Source organism: Daucus carota, chromosome 5 (assembly GCF_001625215.2).
Source record: "Daucus carota subsp. sativus chromosome 5, DH1 v3.0, whole genome shotgun sequence".
Classification (NCBI taxonomy): domain Eukaryota; kingdom Viridiplantae; phylum Streptophyta; class Magnoliopsida; order Apiales; family Apiaceae; genus Daucus; species Daucus carota.
The window spans coordinates 7,648,030-7,670,825 of record NC_030385.2 but is presented as its reverse complement, the minus strand read 5'-3'; the positions used below and the strand labels follow the sequence as shown (position 1 = coordinate 7,670,825).

Here is a 22,796-nt window from a genome sequence, read left to right as displayed (position 1 = left end):
GGATGGGAAACCATTCCTAACTTGTCTAACAAAGAGTTAAACTGAGCTGAAGGTGCAACTTTGGTAAGAATGTCAGCAAGTTGAGATTTGGTAGGTAGATAAGTGAGGTGCAGAAGGTCTTCTAAGACTTTGTCTCGAGTAAAGTGGCAATCTAATTCTATGTGTTTCGTACGTTCATGAAACACAGGATTCTTGGCAATGTGCAGAGCAGATTGATTATCACAATGTAAAGTAACAGGTTGAAGATCATGCACTCCTAATACTTCAAGTAAATGAACAACCCATGTGACTTCTACAGCAGCTGAAGCCATTGCTCGATATTCTGCTTCTGCAGAAGATTTCAAAATTGTATGTTGCTTCTTTGACTTCCAAGTGACAGGGGACTAACCCAAAAGTAAGATATATCCGGTCACAGAACGTCGTGAATCAAGACAAGATGCCCAATCAGCATCTGAGAAGGCCTGCAATGTCAATTTGTCTGTTGCTTTTAACAAAATGCCCTGATGAATTGTGCCATCCAGGTAACGTATGGTATGATGAAGCGCAGCCAGAGTGTATCTCTTAGGGCATGCATATACTGACTTAAGGTTTGTATAGTGTATGACAAATCAGGCCTTGAATTGGTTAAGTAATTCAACTTCCCAACCAATGACCTGTAACTCTCAGGATTAGTAATCAGTGTGCCATCACTATGAGATAACTTCAAATGAACTGGTAAAGGTGTACAGGTGGTTCGAGTACAATCGATACCAGCTTCTGTAATGATCTCTTTTGTAAATTTTTGTTGGTTGAGAATAATACCATCTGCAGTATGTATGACCTGAATTCCTAAGAAATAATGCAATTCACCCAGATCTTTAATACCAAATCTGCTGTCAAGATGTGACTTTAGGCTGGTGACTGCATCAACATCATCTCCAGTAAGGACTACATCATCAACGTATACTGCAGCTATACACATTTTCCCATTGTGTCGTCTAATAAACAGACTATAATCGTTCTTAGACTGTTGAAAACCTTGACACAATAATTCCTCAACTAACTTCCCATGCCATTCACGAGACGCCTGTTTTAGACCATATATTGACTTTCGAAGTAAACACACCAAATTGTTTGGGTTAGGCAGACCTTCTGGAACACACATATAGACTTCTTGTTTCAAAGTTCCATGCAAAAACTCATTATTGACGTCCAGTTGGTAAAGTTTCTAATTCTTTGAAGCAGCAACCGAAAGTAAGAATCTTACAGTGCTCATCTTAATGACAGGAGATAAAGTGTCCTCATAATCGACACCCAGTTTTTGATTGTATCCTTTAGCTACTAAGCGGGCTTTACATCTCTCCAGACTCCCATCTGATTTTAATTTCACCTTAAACACCCATCGAGATCCTATGGCTTTCTTATTAGGTGGTAATTGAACAAGATCCCACGTATGGTTAGCATGTAAAGCATCTAATTCCTTTTGCATTGCTTCAATCCAAATGGGACTAGTAGCAGCCTCTTTATATGTTTTGGGTTCAATTATAGGACACTTGGGAGTAAGGTGATCAGAGGATGACAAAGTGACAATGTTACACCAATGTTGAACATCAGAGTCCTTAGAAGCAGTATTACACTTATAAGAAGACAAATAAGATGGAGGCTTAGAAATTCGAGTAGATTTTCGAACAGGTTCTGGAACAACAGTGGTGTTCAAGCTTAAATCATGAACATTCTCATAATCAAATGCGGATGCAGATGCAGAATTAGATGCAGTGCCAGAATTATGCTCAGAAGAATTATGTAAACAGGAAGGATCATTTGCAGCAAACTCAAAAACATTTTCTAATGGGACAGTGTTAGCTGGTGGGAAATCATAAGTCTGAGCAATATTGGACAGTGTGGTTACAGCAGGAAGATAGATATGACTAGGAAAACCATCATATTATTTAATAGAATGGTAAGGAAAATGCTTCTCATGAAAAATAACATCCTGAAAGACAAAAACATGATTGGACTTGAGACTTAATAATTTGTAACCCTTCTGAGAATTTGAATATCCAATGAAAGCACAAGCAACAGAACGTGGGTCAAATTTACTTCTATCTGTAGCAATTGTAGAAGCAAAACATAAACAGCCAAAGGTCCTAAAAAGTTCATAGGAAGGAACCATACCAGTAAGCCTGTGATATGGGGTATCATTGTCAATGCTCTGTAATGGTAGCCTGTTTATCAGATAAGTGGCACATAAGACACACTCATTCCAAAAATTAGCAGGAATTTTCGACTGGAATTGCAACGATCTAGCAGTCTCGAGTAGATAACGGTGTTTACGCTCCACAACACCATTTTTTTGTGGAGTATGACTATAAGATGTTTCGATACAAATGCCTTTTGAAAGGAGAAAGACCTTCATTGCTCCTTGACAAAGTTCTGGGGCATTGTCAGACCTAATTCTCAGCACTTTGCCTTTAAACTGAGTATGAACATAAGCTAAAAAATCAGCCATAATCTGCACACAATCTGTTCTTGATTTCAACATATGTACCCATGTAAAACGGGTAAAATCATCTACAATTGTTAAAAACTGATTGTAGCCATTGTGAGAACGGACTTTGTAAGGCCCCCATACATCAATATGAATTAATTGAAACGCAGCAGTAGTTTTGATAGAACTACTAGTAAAACTCAATCTAGTTTGTTTAGCCAATGGACAAACTTGACATATAAGATCAGCAGAATTGTTCTGTAAATGAGACAATACTGTTATTTTCTTTAGTCTATCAAATGGGACATGTCCAAGACGCAAGTGCCAAGTATTCAAATCTTCCTTTGCACCAAGTAATGCTGAGGGTGTGCTGTGTAAAACAGAAGAAGAAGTAGTGTATAAGCCACCATGCATCCTACCAAGAAGAGCTGGACTCTCTTTCGTCAAATGATTCTGTAGTAAACAATCAGTACCATTAAAAATCATGGAACATATTAAATCTGTACAGAGTTTCTGTAAAGAAATAAGATTGTATTTGAACATAGGAATGTGCAACACATTGTGCAGGATCAAATCGAACACTTGAACAGTACCAGTGTGAAGAATGGTTACTTTTGTCCCATCTGGTATGAAAATAAAATCAGAATTTCCAGAGACTGGTTGATAAGAAGTGAATAGACCAAGATTATAACAAATATGGTCACTAGCACCACTATCTATCACCCAAGAAGAATTATGGATATTGTCTGAAGCTAGACATATCTTACCAGCCAACATAGCATGATGATTTGTTGATGGCTGTTCAGAAGCATGTTGCTTATTAAGAAGATCCAGAAGCTGTTGATATTGTTCTGCACTGAAAGTGTTGCTAGCAGTGGTAGGAGCAGACTCTCCAAATTGTGCCACAGCAGCCACTTTCCTGTTGTCCTTGAAACCCTTAGGATATCCATGAACCTTAAAGCATCTTTCTGTGTTGTATCCTGCCACTTGACAATGTGAACAGAAATAGTTGTTTGGCTTCTTGGAATTATTACCAGCAGTAGAAGGAGGAAAATTCTTCTTAGGGAAGGAGCCTGTTCTGGAAACATTGTTATTAGAATTTCTGCGTGAATCAGCCACAAATGCCAAAGATTCAGATTGAGAATTAGCACTAGACAAATCTTGATGTTTTTCTTCTTGCGCAAACATCTGAAAAACACTAGAAATACTAGGCACAGGTTGTTGCATCAAAATAGCACCACGAACAGTAGCAAACTTATCACTCAATTTCATCATAAACTGAAGCATACGATCATCCTTTTCCTTCTGAAGAATTCGTTGATTGACATTACATGTGCATTTGTTGCAAATACAAGCTGCTGGAGGACTAGCATCATTCAAGGCTTCCCAGAGGGCTTTGATCTCAGTAAAAAAGATAGATACTGACTTAGTACCTTGAGTAACATCAGCCAGCTGTTGTTCAACAGCATATGTTTGTGCCATAGATGGACAGCTATACCTCTCCTCAAGATCGATCCAAATTTCTCTAGCAGTTTTAAAGTAGAGAACACTGTTAGAAATAGACTCATCAAGATTACACAAGTGCCATGAGCACACAAGGTCATTACACCTCTCCCAAACTTTCAACTCATCAGGATTAGTAGGCTTAATTGCAGATCCATCAATGAAAGGAAGTTTGTTTTTACCAGACAAACTAAGAAGCATAGATCGTTTCCAAGTGGCATAACCAGTACCGTTAAACTTGACACTGACTAATTGAGAATTATGTGCATCAGAAGGATGAATATAGTATATACTAGAAGGATCAGAGTTATTAGTAACAAGACGACTCCATGGAGCGGAGTTATTAGCAGAATTAGCCATGAATTCACAGAATTAGGGCACAAAGAATGAAGATGTAATCACACAAGAATAGAGCAACCGCACAAAAACAACAAGTAAAAAGCTCATGATATTAGAGATTGTACACCTGAAACATCAATCGATGAAACGAAGAACAGATCGCAAATCACACAAGCAAAGCGGAAGAAACTAAGTGCAGTAAGGTTAAACGATGTGATATCAAATGTATTTGTGTATGAGCCATGAAGGCCTGTGCAACCATAATTAAGGTCAGCAACTCGGAAAAGAAGTAGATGATTGCGAGAAGACTGTAACTACCAAGATAAAGATGTGTGTAAGAAACTAACGAGGAGGAAGGACCCGAACTTGCTTCTTTGGTCTCAAGAATTTCAGACTCACTTAAGGATATCCATAATATAATAATCTCATCTTCCAAAGAAAATGGTGTGAAGGAAAGTCCCTCTACAACCAGAGAGATCATTCGGAGTAGGACGGAACTATCAGAGAACAACATCCATGATTCTTATAAAACACTGATGGCATGGATGCTTTAGAGGATAGCTCACAGGACACAATTTGTGGTCTTTTAAAAAAATTACCATCCAGAGGCCAAGGAAAGCCGTAAAGAGAAAGTAAGGACGTAACCCTTTTTGATATTGGTAGATGCAATGCAAGCTCAGAAAGGGAAATAGGAAATTAGCTAGAATTATAGGAAAACAGAGTTGTGCTTCTCATACAGATAAGGATTATTATAGGGAGGCAAAGAAAATTATACAGATGACAGAGGAATGGGATTACAATTGTCTAGGCAAAAAGAAATGGTTATTGAAGAGATCAAGGTTCAGCTCCGAAATTCCAGGGTATAATCGAAGAACTAGGTAATAGAAGTATCCATGGATCATGTGACATCCCTCAAATCCGGGGGTCTGGATTTGGTGCCACTAAAAGAAAAACAATTTAAAACCTGTATTTTTGAAAGAAGCTAAAAACAATTATTTCGAAACCTAGATATTTTTAAAATGATTTAAAGTAAAATTCAATTTCACCCCCTGAAAACAGGATCGCATACAAGCTATAGTATTGAAATCAGAATCCAAACCATCAAATCTCATTACAACTTAAACTACATTATCAGCTAAACCTCGATGAGAAGGATAGCCAATAACCAATTTAACAAATCAATTTTTACAACTTAATCAAATTTAAACAACTCCAATTACCACTAGTCTCAAAAATTTCATCCTGTATATTCTCCCTGATAATCAAGTTGACTTTAATCACTTGCGATGCTCGCGTAGCCTTACTCTTACGCTTAGTCTAAACATGCGAACCATCCTTAGCCCTAGCTGAAATGGTTAGAAGAAAATAGCAAAGATTGATTCTAATGCAATCACCTGATTAATTTCATTTCGGCGGTGAGTGCGAGGAGGAAGGTGAGTAGGGGTATTTTGGGGGTTTCACGGCTGGGGCAGATTAGTAATTGGCAGCTGAGATTAATTAGTTGGAATATGCTTATTAGAGTTAATTAGCAAGTAAATGGGTATTTAGGATAATTTAATTATGTTAATTAGATAATAATGATGCGGTATAGTGAGAGTGGGATTTAAACTGAATTAAAGAGTTTAAGATCATTTGGCTTAAGATTGTGAATTAGGAGATATAAGATCTAGTTGGTTCTTAAAATATTAAGATAAGATGTGGAATCTAGAGGTTGATTTAAAATTTGTTTGGTAAATATTAATTATTGGTAATAAGGAGGAATAAAATAAGATTTTTTTTTCTATTTTATAAGGACATAAGGTTATTTATTAATTAATATTAAATTAAGAGATTGGATGATTAAAAACAAGGGTGTTAAGACGTAATATTAATAAATTGGAGTTTTTTGTTTAATAATAAACACTAAATCAATTGTTTCTGTTTTATTAGAACATTAACTGCTAGAAAGCAGCCTCATTTTATTATACTTGTGGACCGAGCTAGTAGCAGGAATCATCAGGCAAGTTCACTTAATCCTTTCCTTGACATGCTGAAATGATGCATTTGATCTTTTCTATCTTGTATGCTTTTATATTTTAATTATCGTGAAATTTGAAATCTTAATTTTTTGAAATATTTGACAATCTTGGAAGATTAAAACGAGAAGGACGGCTGAAGATCTTTACCCTATCTCTATTTGCTTTAATCCTTCGCAAGGGACTATATTTCTTCTCACTTAGAGTCCTCCCATCCTTCGGATCGATTCACGATTTTAGTTATTATGCTATTCAACCGACTTTATTTGAGAAATTCACCTATATTCTTTGAAATAATCTTTCATTACGAGAATCATCCATATAACTTGCTCTGAATCTACGATTATTCTTGATCATTTTGTTACGCTATCGGATTCCATTTCTTTGAATTCTTTCTTATTTTCAGAATTATACTCCTGTTCAAATACCCTTCTTAAAGAATAGTTATTCTTGTAGACCAACTCAATTAACTCAAATTTTCAATTCAGTATCTCTCACCCGATTTGTAACCCGACTAGGATTGTTGACTCGTTCTCTCAATCGGAGAAACTTTGATTAATGTTATAAAGGTGCATTTGCTCGCACCTGAAGGTCAAATGTGAAGTCTTTGAGAAAATCAGAGAATTGTTGTATTCAGGGGAAGATTTCTGGTATACTGGTCAACACGAATGATTTGCATTCGTGGTGGAAAAGAAAATGAACAGTGTCCCTTTGTGGGAAGATTTTAAGGGTTGAAAACGATAACTCTTTTGCTAGCAACGTGTGGATGTGTAGTGGCGTCATTCGACAGTCGCGATCAGGCTGCGAGGGCGACACAGGGTGGCACTCACTCAATGGCGGTGATCGAGCCTTGCGTGGGACCACTCGGTTGGAGACTAGTAAATGATATTTTATTCTCTCTTGAATCCTATTCGTGTGTTTGTTGCACCATTTCATTTAAATCTGTTTAAATTCCTTTGGAACTGTTCAGTTTGCATGTAAGTGATAGTGGACTTGTTGAGCATTCAATTGCTCATACTTGCGATTCTTTATCTCTATTCAAACAGTTAAGGCAGAACATGGCACGGATGAGATGGACAATCCGGAAGCGCACAATTGCAAGGGCAAGGGCAAGGCGTGAAGTGGTAGCAAGACGAAGGGTGCGAAGGCTTGTTCCCGTGACGCTGGTGTTTACTTTTATAATAATTATAGTAGTTGGTACTTTTCGACTTATCGTTGTAGTAATTTACTAACTGTAAGGATGTGTAATATCGACCCTGGACTTGTGGGGCGAGTTATGTAATATAAGATAGGTTTGCCAAGTCTGTGTGACGATCCAAGTCCGGACAAAGCGGATTTAGGAGCGTTACAGATCATTTGATAATTTTTATCTAGAATATTAGGGGTATTATCCAAAAATAAAAATAAATATAATCTTAAGGATCTAATCAGGAAAGTAAAGTCAATAGCGGCATGCATCCAGGAAACAAAACTAGGAGAGCTATCTGAAATGATGCCAAATTCATTTGGTCAGGGAGCTCAGTAAGAGCTATAGTGCAACAGTCTAAAGGGGCCTTGGGAGAATTAATCACATTGTGGGATAGTGAATTGATTACATGCTTAGGCTTTCACAATCAGAAAGGAATCTTATACTGCAAGTTCAGAAGGAGCTCTACTAATGATGAATTTGGGGTGATAAAATGTTTAATTTCTGCATCTACTAACCAGAAAAAAAATCCATCTTACTCAACAAGTTTTGTTGGCATAAATCGATCTCGTCGATATCGGACTGATGAGCTCAACTAATTTCGAGTTAGACACAAAAAGAGCTTCCATGTCGATCTGGGTCGAGGTCGTGCTCGACCTGGACGCCCAGTCGACTTGGACTCATCAAGAGGACAAATCGACCTCACTGAGGTCGAATAACCTAGCGAGATTCAAAAAAATAAGTTATTTTTTATTTTAATTCAAAAATAAATCTCCGAAACTCTATAAATTCTCAACAAATTTTGAATTACTTCAAAAATTTTAGTTGACTTAAAAGACATTTAAAAATATGTATAATGTATTTTGGCTTGAAAAAATTCTAACGGTTTAGAATTAATGAAAGAAAATTCTAATGAAATAGAATTAAATGCCAAAAAAATATGAAAATACTTTAGAGCACTATATCCATGATAACATAGATAAAATATTTGTTATACCACAAAGAAAATTATTTTTTTGTAAAAAGACTCTAAAAGTCATATAAAAAAGCTCTAAAACTTCAGAAAATTTATATGCAACTTAGCCAAAGTTTGGGGGCAAATGACAGAGGCCAGAAATAAATTCAAATTATGATTGTATTATTAAAAAGTATAGAAAGAATGAACCCCAATTAATAAAATCCTGAAATATAATTTATTAATTATTTTCGTAATTAATTAATATAGGTTAAGTAAAAGCCCACTGCACATCCACGATTGAGGTGCATGAGCGGTCAAATCTCGGGACACAAAGATGGATGCTAAACCTTAGAGTTCTAGATGGATGTTGAATCCGCAAAGATGGCTATCAAGAATCTTGAATGATGATCGACGGCTCAAGATAATGATCAAAAATTAATTATATTCCGTCACAAACTCTAACATCTACTTCTAATCCATATCAAACATTGATATATATGTATAATGGGCTCTATTCCTTAAAACTAGAATTACATTTTTGATTTATTTTTTATCCCGGTAAAGGTACATAGGCATATTTCGTAAGTACAGTTGAGTTACGACACACACGAGAGCAGACAAAGCATAAAGCTCACTTCCTCACTTTATTCATAACAAATACGTTGTATGTTTTAATCCTAAATTTTGTATGCATATGAAAGAAAAATAAAATATCATCCAACTAAAAACAGACTCATTTTAGGATTTCTATTATTAAACTCTTTTTTGAACGAAACATATGTTACTAATAATCGATTATTATGACTCAACCTATAACAATATTAGTGTATCACCTATAACAGACTTTCTATATGTAAATTTGCGATATATTTATAAACATATATTTCAAAATTAAATAGTTTAATATTTATATAATATAATATGTAAATAATAAATTGGATTAGTCACAATTTTAATCCAATTTTAAATTTTTGTAACACAATTGTCACAGCCGAGATGGTCTCATCATCACTTGTAACTAAAAAGATAGCTGAAAATGAAAATGTAACTATAAAGTTATGTTCATTTGGATGGAATAGAATGAGGGAGAATGGATAGAAATTATTTAGAGAAGTTTTATGGAGAAGGAAAAAAGTATGAGATAATAATGATTAAATATGAGTGAGTTACAATTTTCCATGAAGAAGGTGATAGGAAACCTAATGAAATTCCTTTCATAATATGTGGGTTAAATTTGTAGTTCAAATAATTAGAATGGAATAATTTGATGAATGAAAATTATAAACATTTTATCTAAACACCCTCAGTTTATATTATAAATTTCATTTCATTCTTCACTCACCGTGTAAAAGTGATTTCGCTGCTGATACCAAGAAGATAAAGGTGAATCGAGTTTTTTCTCTTTACCTTGTGTTTGGTTGGGGTGAATGGAATGGAATGAGTATAAATAAAAGAAAATAATAGAGTGTTGGAGGGAGGACTTTGAAAAAAATGAGTGATAAGGAATGGAGCATTCTTTCACAAAATGGAGGGTTTGAACTCTAGTTAAGGGTGATAGGAATGGAATGGTGGAAAGAATGAAATTATTATACATTCAACTAAATTATAGTTTAAATCTCGTTCCATTCCTTCCATTTTCATTCATGTAACACCCCAGTCCCACATCGAGGAGTGTGGAGACTTTAGTTCAGTGTATAAGCATAAGTACTACTACTAATTGCACCAACAAATCATGATCTTTTGGGGGCCTGTGGTGGGCTTGTGGATTACCTAAGTTGTTGCAATTGGGCCAGTTTATTTCGGCTTATTTTCGGATTCGGAAATCGGGACTTGACCCGATTTTCGGAAAAGACTCGGGATTTGACCCGGGTTGTTTCATATGGTATCAGAGCCAGGCTCTCGAAAGCTTGATTCGTCAAGTTGCCGGAGGTGGGGACACGAAGGCTGGTGGTATAATCCCGCAATGGACAGAGATCCGGAGGCGGGGACACGAAGCCAGCCGGTATTATCCCACAATGGCTAGAGAGGTTCGATCTGGGCCTATGGGCTATCCGTTTCGGCCTGACGAGGACGTCAGGAATTTAAGTGGGGGAGTTTGTAACACCCCAGTCCCACATCGAGGAGTGTGGAGACTTTAGTTCAGTGTATAAGCATAAGTACTACTACTAATTGCACCAACAAATCATGATCTTTTGGGGGCCTGTGGTGGGCTTGTGGATTACCTAAGTTGTTGCAATTGGGCCAGTTTATTTCGGCTTATTTTCGGATTCGGAAATCGGGACTTGACCCGATTTTCGGAAAAGACTCGGGATTTGACCCGGGTTGTTTCAATTCACCTCAACCAAACACGAACTACAAAATACAGCTCTTTAAATTAGCGTAGACGTATTTGGGGTTGGTAATCGTTTAGCATACCGACTGATTCATATATGCGTGCATATGTATGTGGACCAGCGAATACGACATTTACATGTTACTTTCTACTTGTTCATTATGCTTGTTCCCAAACTTTACACCACACTACAAATCCTGAAAGCCAGATTCACATGCCAAGGCATTCAGATGCCTAAAAATATTTCTGTAATTTTAGTTAATTACTTTAACTGTTAAGAATCATCATATTCCTGTGTTTAAAATATTTTACTATATATGAGATCCTATTTGGAATTTACAAGTTGAAGAAAAGAGTTGGAACTCCGGATCGTATAGAAATTCGGGATGATATTAGTGGTCTGATTGAATCATATGATGTTGATATATTGATAGTGAACAGATTTTTATTATTTTTTTTTGTCAGGAATAGTCAACAGATTAAAATATTGATTTAGGACAATTTTTCAAAAGTATCTTGCATGAATTTTTCAATTAGAGGTCAGTCACGGGTCATGTATATACTTGAATTATAAAAAATTAATTAAACAATTATTTAACGAACATATTCACCCAAAATCTAATCAAAATAATTAATTCAATTATTTAGTCAAAACAACTAATCAAATTCGTCAGCAACTATTTGACAAATAGTCTATATTTTAGTTTTAGCTCAGCAAAGAAAGAGCATCTATAAAAGTATTGACTAGATCTTTTTTTTGATTTTTTTGTCAGGATCCACATATGAGTTGTATATCGAGATACACAATAACTACTTCAAGGGATTTCATTCATAATAAAAAAGATTATCATCTAACCGAAAAACATGCAAGTATCGACTAGATTGTAAGATAAAATATACATAAAATGTTATATTTATATAGTAGACATGCTAGAGATTTGTTGTATCCAGAATACTTTATATCTCAATTGTACTAATAATGACTAGTTATATACTTATATTTTAAAAATAATATATTTTTATTTTTTCAATTTATTAAAAATAAAATCATTGTTGTAAATCTTGTAATATATACTATTTAAACTAAACAACGATAGAAAAGAAACTATCTTGGAAAGTATAGAGAGAATAGGAGATGGAGAGAGAAAGTAGTTGTATTTCAGAATATTTCAGAATAGAATTCATTTCAACTGAACCAGCTATTTATAGAGGTTGGTTGATGAATCTTCCTAACTAAGATTTGCAATACTTCTAGGTTAAGTATTATGATTCTTCTCGAGTAAGTATCGTAAGTCTTCCTCGATAAGTTATACGAGTCTTCCTTAGTAAGTTTCGCCAGACTTCCTTGATAAGCTTTGCGAGTCTTCCTTAGTAAGTTTCACCAAACTTACTTGATAAGATTTGCGAGTCTTCTTGACTAAGCTTTTGACAATCACTTAATATAATATTTTATAACACTCCCCCTTGATTGTCAAATGCGAGTTATCATAGAGATTGACTGCCTCGTTAAAACCTTGCAAGGAAAAACCCAATGGGATAAAAACCTTGTCGAAGGAAAAAGAGTACAGTCTCCCCCTGAATTAAATTACTCACATTTCGACATCTTGATCCAGTAGACCTTTTAATCTTCGTATACCCATATAACTTCGTAACTTCTCAAATGTTGATGTCGGTAATGACTTTGCAGGTTTATCCACCAGGTTATTGGATGAACGAACTTGTTGTACATCAATATCACCATTTTCTTGAAACTCCTGAGTATAGAAGAATTCTGACAATATGTGTTTTGTTCGATCTCCTTAGACATGTCTTTTCTTGAGTTGTCTTAACCAAATACATCATTTGCTTGCTTCATGAATTTCCAGTAACTTTGTTTGTAATCGCCCAAAGTGAAGATCTGACATGTATCCAGCATCTTTTAGTTGGGCCAGAATTGAATCTCGCCAACAGGTTCACAACAAATGCAATATAAGGGCTCCAATTGCACGAAGGTAGGAAACTTCAGATTCGAGTGCTTATTCATCCTGTTCTCTAGGACGGAAGGGATCCTTTTCAACCTCAAGTGATTGACAAACCATTGACGTGGTTAGTGGATGAACTTTGTCCACTTAGAACCGATCAAGGACCTTTTCAATGTAGTTTGATTGATAAACAAATATGCCTGAAGATAAGTGTTCCACCTGTATACCTAAACAAAATCTTGTCTTTCGAAGATCTTTCATTTCAAAACTCATTTTTTTCAAATGGTTAATAGCATTAGTAATATCTTCAAAAGTACCAATAATATTCAAATCATCCACATATCAACAATTATAACAAAAACGGTTGGTGAACGTTGAATAAAAATGCAAAGACATACCTGGTGATTAACATATCCATCATTCAATAATTATTTACCAAGCATGTTGTACCACATACGACCAAATTGTTTCAAACCATATAATAATCGTTGGGATATAACATAATATAAATGTCGAGGCTTAGTGTCCTCTATCTCTAATCCTTCAGGGATTTTCATTAAAATATCACTTATCAAGTGATATATAAAAGTATGCTATCACAACGTCCATCAGACGTGTTTCCAAAGCCATACTCATTATAAAATGAGAGGTAACTCCATCCATTACAGGAGAGTATATTTCCCGGTGATTAAAATTATACCCATTAGGAAATAAAAGTAACTCTATCCCTTATAGGAGAGTATGTTTCCTAATAATCAAATCCAGGTCTCTGAGAGAATCCTTGGGCTATCAACCAAGCTTTATATCTCACAATTTCATCTCTCATTTCATTTTCATACAAATACTCTTCTATTCCCAACAGGGACTTCACCAGCTGGTGTTTAAACTATAGGTCCATATACATTTACCTTGCGCAAGGATTGCAATTCTTCCTAAATTGCAATTTTTCATTTTGGCCAATCATATCATTGTCGACACTCTTCCACACTTTGTGGTTCAGGATCGGAGTTCATAATAATATTGCATACATATCGCAATCTCAATACTCCCACGATCCAATTATCTCATTGTCGACACTTCTCCACACTTTGTGGTTTAGGATCGGAGTTTATAATAATATCACATATCACGGAAAAACATACACATCATCAATCTTAGTACTCTCACGATCCAATAATTTCCCTTTATGTACATAAATCATAGAGATCTCATAACTTTCAGGTACCTTTGCTTCTATGGAAGCATTTGCCACTTCTGGGGCATTTGCCACTTCTAGGGCATGTGCCACTTCTGGGGCAATTTCCTCTTCAGGAGGATTTGTCACAGCCACTTCAGGGGCTTGAACCTCTTCAGGAGGCAATACCACTTCTAGGGTATGTATTTGTCACTTCTGGGACAATATCATCTTTCAGAGATAATCCCATTTCTAGGAATTTTGTTTCAGCCACTTCAGGGGATCAAACCTCTTCAGGAGGTAATACCACTTCTGGGGTATTTTATGGAATTGTTGCCACTTCTTGGCAAGTCTAATTAATTTCCGTTTCATAAAAGAATAACCTCTACAAGGGGTAATACCGCTTTTAGGGTATATATCAAAAAGCTTGCCACTTCTGGGGAAAGTATAATCAATTTGTAATTTCACAGTACAATATCATATGTACGAATAGATTTCCCACGCTTCCGGCGTGCTTATTATATTCTAACCAATTCTTCAAGAATTGCTTTATAAATCAGGATTTCAATCCTTACCAAAGCATTAATAGCATGTATGTGTGATAATATGTCTAAAAATCACTAAAAGAATTCGGCATTGATTATCAATATTTTGCATATAAATAACTCTTTGAAGTTATGACCCATATTATTAGTAGATCAATATAATTCAAAACTGATGCATTCGAAGATATCACATAATTTATGCAAAATATTTTCTCCCCCTGATTTAGGGAATATAGATTCACCAAAATGAAAATCAGCATACTGAGCAGAAAAAATATCACCAGTTAATGGCTCTAGATACCTTATATTAAACGAAGAATCAAAACCAGCATATATACTATTGTGCCTCAGTGTAGTTCTTTGTGACAATGCAATAAGGGCACATTCTTCAATTATCAGAAGTCCCCCACTAGTATCTCTAAAATCTTTTTAATGACCAGTTAACCAAAAGATTGTCTATGACAATCATATGATTCGATTTTATTTGTGAACTACTATTTGACAAGATACTAAATAATTGTAGCTCACATAGCTCTTTACTCTATTGATTATTAAGGCAAGTAATTTGGTAAAGGCATATAAGGGACCATCGAGTTGACGCATCAATAAAGTACCTAAATGTGCCAGAAAATGGATGAATAGGACCACAAATGTCACCTTGAATTCTTTCTAAGAATTTCGGGGATTCAGTTTGAAGCTTAACTAGGAATGATCAGACAATCAAAACTTTTTAAGGAACATACTGAACAAGGAAGTTCATCTTGGGGTATTACCTTTTGAGTTTTAAAAGGATGTCCTCTAGAATCTTTAATAATATGACGCATCATAGATATTCCTAGATGACCAAGCCTTTCGTGCCAAGGGAAAAGTAGTTTTGGGTTTGTGACTTTGGGAATGTTGACACTATGAGATTCAATAACTCTTATTCTTGTAACATATAATCCTGAAGAAACTGAGTGAAATTTTTCAAAGACTTTTTTATTGTCAACGGTGTTTAAGGTGATGAGAAGATATTCTTTTTCATTCTCATCAGTAGTTTCAACGTGAAACCATTACAAACGAGTATCTTTAAACCTTAGTAGGTTTCTAGTTGCCTTTCTAGAGTATAGAGCATCTTATGTGCGTCTTATTTGGCAGAATAAAACTAGCTTCTCAGAATCCTCTATTATGTATGATGTACCCGATACCGTCCAGACATGTAAGTTGGTTTTATTAGTCAACTGTGAAAGTATTTCTAACTTTTTAAAATAGTGTGTGGTTGTGCAATCAATCATGCATATATCTTTCATCTCTATACATATATAAATGAAAAACATCTTTTAAAAACTCATCGAGTATACCAAACAACAACATGAAACAAGCAGATAAAGAAAATAAGTAAAACATAAAGGTAATAAGTAAAGCAAGACAATACGTATGAAGTCTAGTCCTCTCAACCATAATAAAGGTTAGCACCAGTATCTATTTCATTTGAGACCTTATTGATTGGTTCATCAACTAGATTATAATTAGAAAAGTTTGTTTCTACTCTCTTTCCATTATTCTTTTGGATAACCCATACAGGTCAACAAGATGTTTAGGTGTGCGATAGGTACATTGCCAATGTCCCTCAGATCCGCACCAATGACATATGCCTCGGTTCTCCCCTTCTTGGAGTGCCTTTCTTTTGGCACTTCACGTTGCCATTTCTAGTGGCCTGAGTTGTAACCATCATGTTGCCCCTTCAGGTGGCCAGAATGATATTGATTTCGAAACCGACTATGGAAATTTCAACGTCCACAGTTTCGTCCATAACCTCGTCCTCCTCTATGCCCTTTCCCACGTTCATTCTTCAGGAATGACGTGTTATGTACTTCAGGTACCTGGGCAGAGCCTATGGGACGAATCTGATGGTTTTTCAATAGCAACTCATTATTCTTTTCAACCACAAGGAGATATACCATCGCGCCTTATTTTTGGAAACTCCGCTCTCTATATCGTTGTGCCAAAATCATAGTATTTGGGTGAAAAGTTGATAGGGTCTTTTCAATTATTTCAGCATCAATAATATTTTCACCATACAAAATTAATTTGAGCTTATCTTGAAAAAAGCAGAATTATATTCAGCTACATATTTGAAATCTTGTAACCTCAAATCAACCAGTCAAAACGGGCAGATGGTAAGTGAATAGGTTTCTGGTGATCAAATCTATCCTTGAGATTATTCCAAAGGGTAAGGGGATTTCTGATAATGAGATATTCAGATTTTAGGTCTTCATGGATGTGATGTCTTAGAAAGATAATTGGTTTGACATTTTGTTAAACAATGGGGATTATTTTATAAATCAATAGTGTCATAGGCTGTTAGCACTAAGGTGTAATATCACATCAAGGAACCAAGATAGATAATTATTCCCAGAAACATCCAAGGCAACAAATTCTAATTTTACAAGGTTCGTCATTCTGAATGTAAAATAAATATTTAAAACATGACCTATCAATATTTCAAGTTAATACAAAAACAATTTAATATCTATACAGTATGATATAACTAAAAAGTTTTAACGGCATTGTCGCCATTAACAAATCAAGCAATAGTAAAGTCATAAGCTATAACGATAGTAATAATCGTAAAATGAGTAGAGATAAATCGTACCTTATTTCTGTGAAAGTCGCAGTATTTAGAGTTGGTTAGATTGTACCTGTTTATGATGTACCTTATTTGACTTATCTCAGTTTGGCAGAGTCCTTCTTTGGCATATCTCAGTTCGGCAGAGTCTCGTGCTGATAACGTGTTGTAAATCTTGTAATATATACTATTTAAACTAAACAACGATGGAAAAGAAACTATCTTGGAAAGTATAGAGAGAATAGGAGATGGAGAGAGAAAGTAGTTGTATTTCAGAATATTTCAGAATAGAATTCATTTCAACTGAACCAGCTATTTATAGAGGTTGGTTGATGAATCTTCCTAATTAAGATTTGCAATACTTCTAGGTTAAGTATTATGATTCTTCTCGAGTAAGTATCGTAAGTCTTCCTCGATAAGTTATACGAGTCTTCCTTAGTAAGTTTCGCCAGACTTCCTTGATAAGCTTTGCGAGTCTTCCTTAGTAAGTTTCACCAAACTTACTTGATAAGATTTGCGAGTCTTCTTGACTAAGCTTTTGACAATCACTTAATATAATATTTTATAACAATCATGTCATTTTAAAGATTATGCGAAATCTTCTATAAATGTAGTGATTTGACAAAAATGACTGAGATTGACTAAAATTTTAGGTATGGAAAAATATTCTTATTGAATTTGATAAACTTTTGTATAACTTTTTATAATTCTTATTTGAACTCTATCCGTCTTGATGCCATATTAATTTTACTGTACAAATATATCAATCGAACAAGAATATTACGAGTACATTCCGCCTTCCTGTAGTAATGTAGTCAAGACATTCGTCACATCACATCCCACCGAAATTTTGCCTTGCCTTTTAATTAATACAAAATACTTGTACCGTGCCCAAAATTATACAACTACGCAACCCATTTTATAGTGTCCAACTTCTATTCTTGAGAAAAAAATTATGTACAACAGCACGTTAGCATTTTAAAACTGCACCAGTGAAAGAGATGTAGTACTGCTTGCAATTTTATTGGTTACCGAAATAAATAAATAAATCTGATCAAATAAAGTTAAATTTTCACAAACAAAGCAAATTAAAAGTCTATTAGCAAACAAGAGAACTCCAGATAATACAAGCACTCCTTAATCCTTGAGCACAATATTGGACATGTCCCTACTAGACCTGTTATATTTCATGTGGCTCCTAACGAGTTGCCCGGCCGCAATAGCAGACATCAAGGACAGCTCCCCAGCCAAAACTGAACCAGCTATTATGGTGGCCAAGAGCCTAGAGTTTGAACCAGGGGACTCCTTGTTTGCACCCTTTACTCCAAGCAGGTTCAAGCAAGCAGATTGAGATGCTAATTGTGTTCCACCTCCGACAGTTCCAACCTGGTAATAGAGAATACCTTGATTAACATTCACCTTTTTGGCTTATTCATTCTGAGGGACAACCAGTTTTTAAGAACATTCAAGTTCAAACACAAGAATGGCCTCAGGAATTGTTTAAGGTCTAAAACTGAACAAGCGAATAGCGTTAAGATGTTGCTACAGTGACCACAGTAAACTCATACCAAAATTCGCCCACTGGCAGAATTCTTAGCTGCTAAAGACTAACTTGATATAATCCAGACTGACAGGCATGAATAATTTATAAAGAAACAGGGTAGAGTACCTCAATACAAGGCATGGTGACAGAAATGTGAAGATCTCTTCCATTGTTGACGGCCTCCATCATGGTTATACAGTGAGAACTTTCAATATTTTGAGCTGGATCCTGTCCAGTGGCTATAAAAATTGCAGATACGATATTGGCAGCATGCGCATTGAAGCCACCAAGAGAACCAGCAATGGCTGAACCAGTCAGATTCTTGAGCATATTAAGCTCTACAAGGGCAGGTACAGTGGTTTTCAGCACTTTCTTCACAACATCCTCAGTTATTATTGCCTCACAGACAACAGATTTTCCTCTCCCCTCGATCCAATTGACAGCAGCTGGTTTCTTATCGGAACAAAAGTTACCTGACCATTAAGAGAAAGCACACACAAGAAAAAATGAATACAGATCAAAGTTATACAGCAGTGATATATTAAAAAGATAGCTACAAAGCCACCAGTAAATGTTGCTAGTAAAAAACACATGCTGACAAAGCTAAAACCATGCACCGACTCATTAAAGTGAGCAAAATAATTGATGAAGTCATGTAGACTGTTTTTATATAGTGATATAAGGCGGCATTTGCCATCCTGACTAGAAAAGACAACTAAAGTCGTCTGTATGTAAATCAGCCTTGGACATTACATGTAAAGATAAAAGAGACGTACAGAATTACTTCGTTAGTGAGAGGATTTTAACCCCTTGGGTGGGTGAAGAACTCATTGCTTACGAGTAAAATATATTACCTCAAAACCCCAAGAGAAATTTCATTTGAATACACTTGTTAATCCATTTAAGTGCACAAGTACTATCTTAATGAGTAAATTTAGGAGTTCAAAATTAGTAGTTCTAAAAGTTTGATCCACCCAAATACCCACTTAGCAAGAAAGGAAAGAAATTTGATCCATTTATGCACCTAGTCAACCAACCCCCACTAGATATCTATCTTATTCTGCTAGACAATATTATATCTATAAGAACTCCATTAGGTAAAAGTATAAGAACGCACCAGATATGCCGATCACTTCCATGTCGGGGAAATCACATTGAAGAAAATCCAGGACATTTTGAACCCCCTTTGAAACCATGTTCATCCCCATTGCATCCCCAGTGCTACAGCTAAATCTGATGTAAAGATTCTTTCCTGCCATTGAGCATTGAAGGCGTTGCAGTCTCGCAAATCTGCTGGATCTGTAACCACAAGATTCAGATCAGACACAAGATTCCCATCTAAACACAATGTACATATCAAACATCACCAACATTTAAAAACTAAAAAACCATCTTAACATAATAATAGCTCCCAAATCATCACCATGTAAACAATGTTAACTTAATCAAAATCATAGCAACTAGACATTATAACCAAATCACAAGTCATTACCTAAATATACAAAATGCTACAATCAAAATCACTGATTTTTCAAAGCATTTTCCACACAAACATAAGGTATTCAAAATGAGCAATGTATACATGAAAAGCCAAAAGGTATTTAATTTTTAACAAATAAAAGGGGGGAAGAGACTCATACTTATTAAACATGAGTGCAAGCGTCTCGAAATTCATAGGATCCTCCAAGAAGAACTTCAAATCAGAAGCTCTCTTAGCCGTCGAAAACCTAACAACCGGAGCTCTAGTCATACAATCCTTCAACAAAATCCCCGTGGCACCGCCACTCGAATAAATCGCCTTACACCCTCTATTAGTACTCGCCACCAAACAGCCCTCAGTAGTGGCCATAGGCACAGTATACTCGCATCCATTCAGCAACAAAGGCCCCGCAATCCCCACCGGAATCTGAACGAATCCAATCGGCATCTCACAACACTGACCTAATATCGAATCGTAATCGAAACCCTCCAACGGTAACCCTAATAACGACCTCTCTGTACTCCTCTGGACCGCCTCTCTTCGTATTGAAGCAGCTCGGAAGCAGTCTCCGAGCCTCGATTCCAGCGAATACGACGGCGTTTTGCCGGAAATGACGGACTTGACAATCTCCTCGTCTTCCTCCGATGCCATTGAATTCTCCGGCGGCGGAGAACGCGGAGCCGCCGGATACGCCGCGCAGGGGCGGCGATCCGAGTCGATAATCTCGCTGTCGATGTCGATTTCCGAGCGCGAGATGAACGACTGCACGAAATCAATCCCGAAAAAGCCGAGGAGGTAAATGAAGGAAGCAATGAGGGAGACGATGGCGAGAAGCTCGGAGATAGTGACGACGTGGAGCGGCGTCGACGATCGGATCTTGTCGCGCCACCGGTGGAGAAGGTAGTAAGCGACGGAGAAAAAGAGAGTGAAGAAAATGCCGTTGGTGAGATAAAGAGGGAGCGGGAGAGCGTCGGAGGCTTTAGGAGGGGTGGTTAGGGTGGCCGGAAAAGGCTTTTTGACGGCGGAGTTGGGGTGGCGTGGGGGAATATTCCGGCGAGGCTCCATCGGGGTGGGTGATATGTGGTTTGCCACTAAGATGGATCTAGGGGAGTTTGGGGACTTGACCGATGTGATGTATATATACACATACACGCTTGTATGTAACTGTGTAAAGCGTGTAATCACATGGAAAGTGGAGTTGTATATTTTGTGTCTGTAGTGTTGTTTTTACTTCTGACTTGGTTTTTTGTGTGCACCATTTCCAAAATTTATCGCCATCCTCTTTTATGTTTTGCAAACTTTCATGTTTATATTTTATTATTAGTAATAAAATGGAGTCCTGCTATATTTTAGATTATCAATTCATATATTCCGAATTTTGGTGTATTGTCAATTATAAAATTAATTATATATACTCCTTCCAGCCCCTTTTATATGTTCATTTTAGTTTTTAAGAAGTCACATTGGCTAATTTTTGACTAAATATTACAATTTATCTATTCATTATTTTTAAAATACGAAAGTTGTCTATTAAAATCGATTAAATAAACTTTCTAACGATATAAATTTTATCATTTTTTTCAATTATATGATACATATAAACTTCAATCAAAAGATAAATAATTTGTCTAGTCGAAAATCAAAATGAACATGTAAAATGAGACGGAAGGAGTACATATCCACATAAATATATACGAGGTCCTATTCAACTACAAACTTTTTTTAAAAAAAACAAAAAATTTGAATAAAAAAATTAAAATATAGCACATGAGATTTTTCATCATATCTTAACGATCAATTTGCATATGCTATATTTCAATGTGATTTATGTTATTTAGACAATGCAAACAACAACTTAGATTGTAGAAGGGGGGGTTGAATACAATCTACAAAAAATTTAATAAATTCTTGCACAACAGATTATATTCAAACTACAAGAGAATATAAAACTAAAACAGAAATTTAAAGAACAAGGATCTTAAAAATTTCAGGTGGATTGTTTGATCTACCTGAGAGATTTTTATATCAAGAACCTTCCAAGTAGAATTACTTGGCTGCTTACAAAAGAATGAAGAGCAGAAGTTTACAATTTCTTGCTAACTTTCTCTAGTGCTTTGTTCTTCAGTTCTTGGTGTTTGGATACTTTGAAATGTAAATTACAAAGTGAATATATACTACTACAAACAAAACTAGTCTGTAAAAGTATTTTCCTACACACTTTCTAGCTAATACAAATATAGAATTTCTTGGACTTGATACTGCATTTGGCAGGTTGAAATTCTTGTTGCTTTGCCAGAAGTGGTAGGCTTCGAGGTTCTCAATATTTGACTAAACTGCTTTTGGTTTAGCTTCCAAAGCTGGTGCAGCATCTGTCACATCAACCCATGTGCTTTTTTTTTTTTTTTACCTGGCTTGTAGCTGTCAATTGTTGATTGTCAATTGTTGATTGTCAATTGATAATATCCTTGAACTATCAATTGATAAGTTGTTCAGAATTAGCAATTGATAGTCTTCCTATAATTATCGATTGATGGTGTTGATGCATCGATTGATAAGCTCCCTCTGATTAGCCATTGATACTTCAGGAATAGCGATCGATCTTCACTTCACTTGGATAGATTACATGACTTCTCATATTTACAATTATGTCACCCTATCTAAACATCCATTGATAGATCAACTGCT

General features: G+C 35.7%; 1 protein-coding gene across 1 annotated transcript; it reads right to left on the bottom strand.

Annotated features, from left to right (window-relative positions):
• Nucleotides 1-18,125: 18,125 nt before the first annotated feature.
• Nucleotides 18,126-21,351, bottom strand: LOC108223417 (3-hydroxy-3-methylglutaryl coenzyme A reductase 1). The gene is made up of 4 exons (XM_017397681.2): nt 20,272-21,351; nt 19,749-19,930; nt 18,758-19,104; nt 18,126-18,474 (listed from the first exon to the last, which is right to left on the bottom strand). Exons 1-4 carry the CDS (start codon nt 21,174-21,176, stop codon nt 18,226-18,228), a joined length of 1,683 nt encoding a protein of 560 aa, XP_017253170.1. The 5' UTR covers nt 21,177-21,351; the 3' UTR covers nt 18,126-18,225.
• Nucleotides 21,352-22,796: the final 1,445 nt, after the last annotated feature.

Coding starts and splice junctions, on each gene's coding strand:
- LOC108223417 (XM_017397681.2), bottom strand. CDS start 21,176: ATGGAGCCTCGCCGGAATATTCCCCCACGCCACCCCAACTCCGCCGTC. Junction 19,931..20,271: donor CTTGCACTCATGTTTAATAA/GTATGAGTCTCT, acceptor TTGTGGTTACAG/ATCCAGCAGATTTGCGAGAC. Junction 18,475..18,757: donor TCACCATGCCTTGTATTGAG/GTACTCTACCCT, acceptor CTCTATTACCAG/GTTGGAACTGTCGGAGGTGG.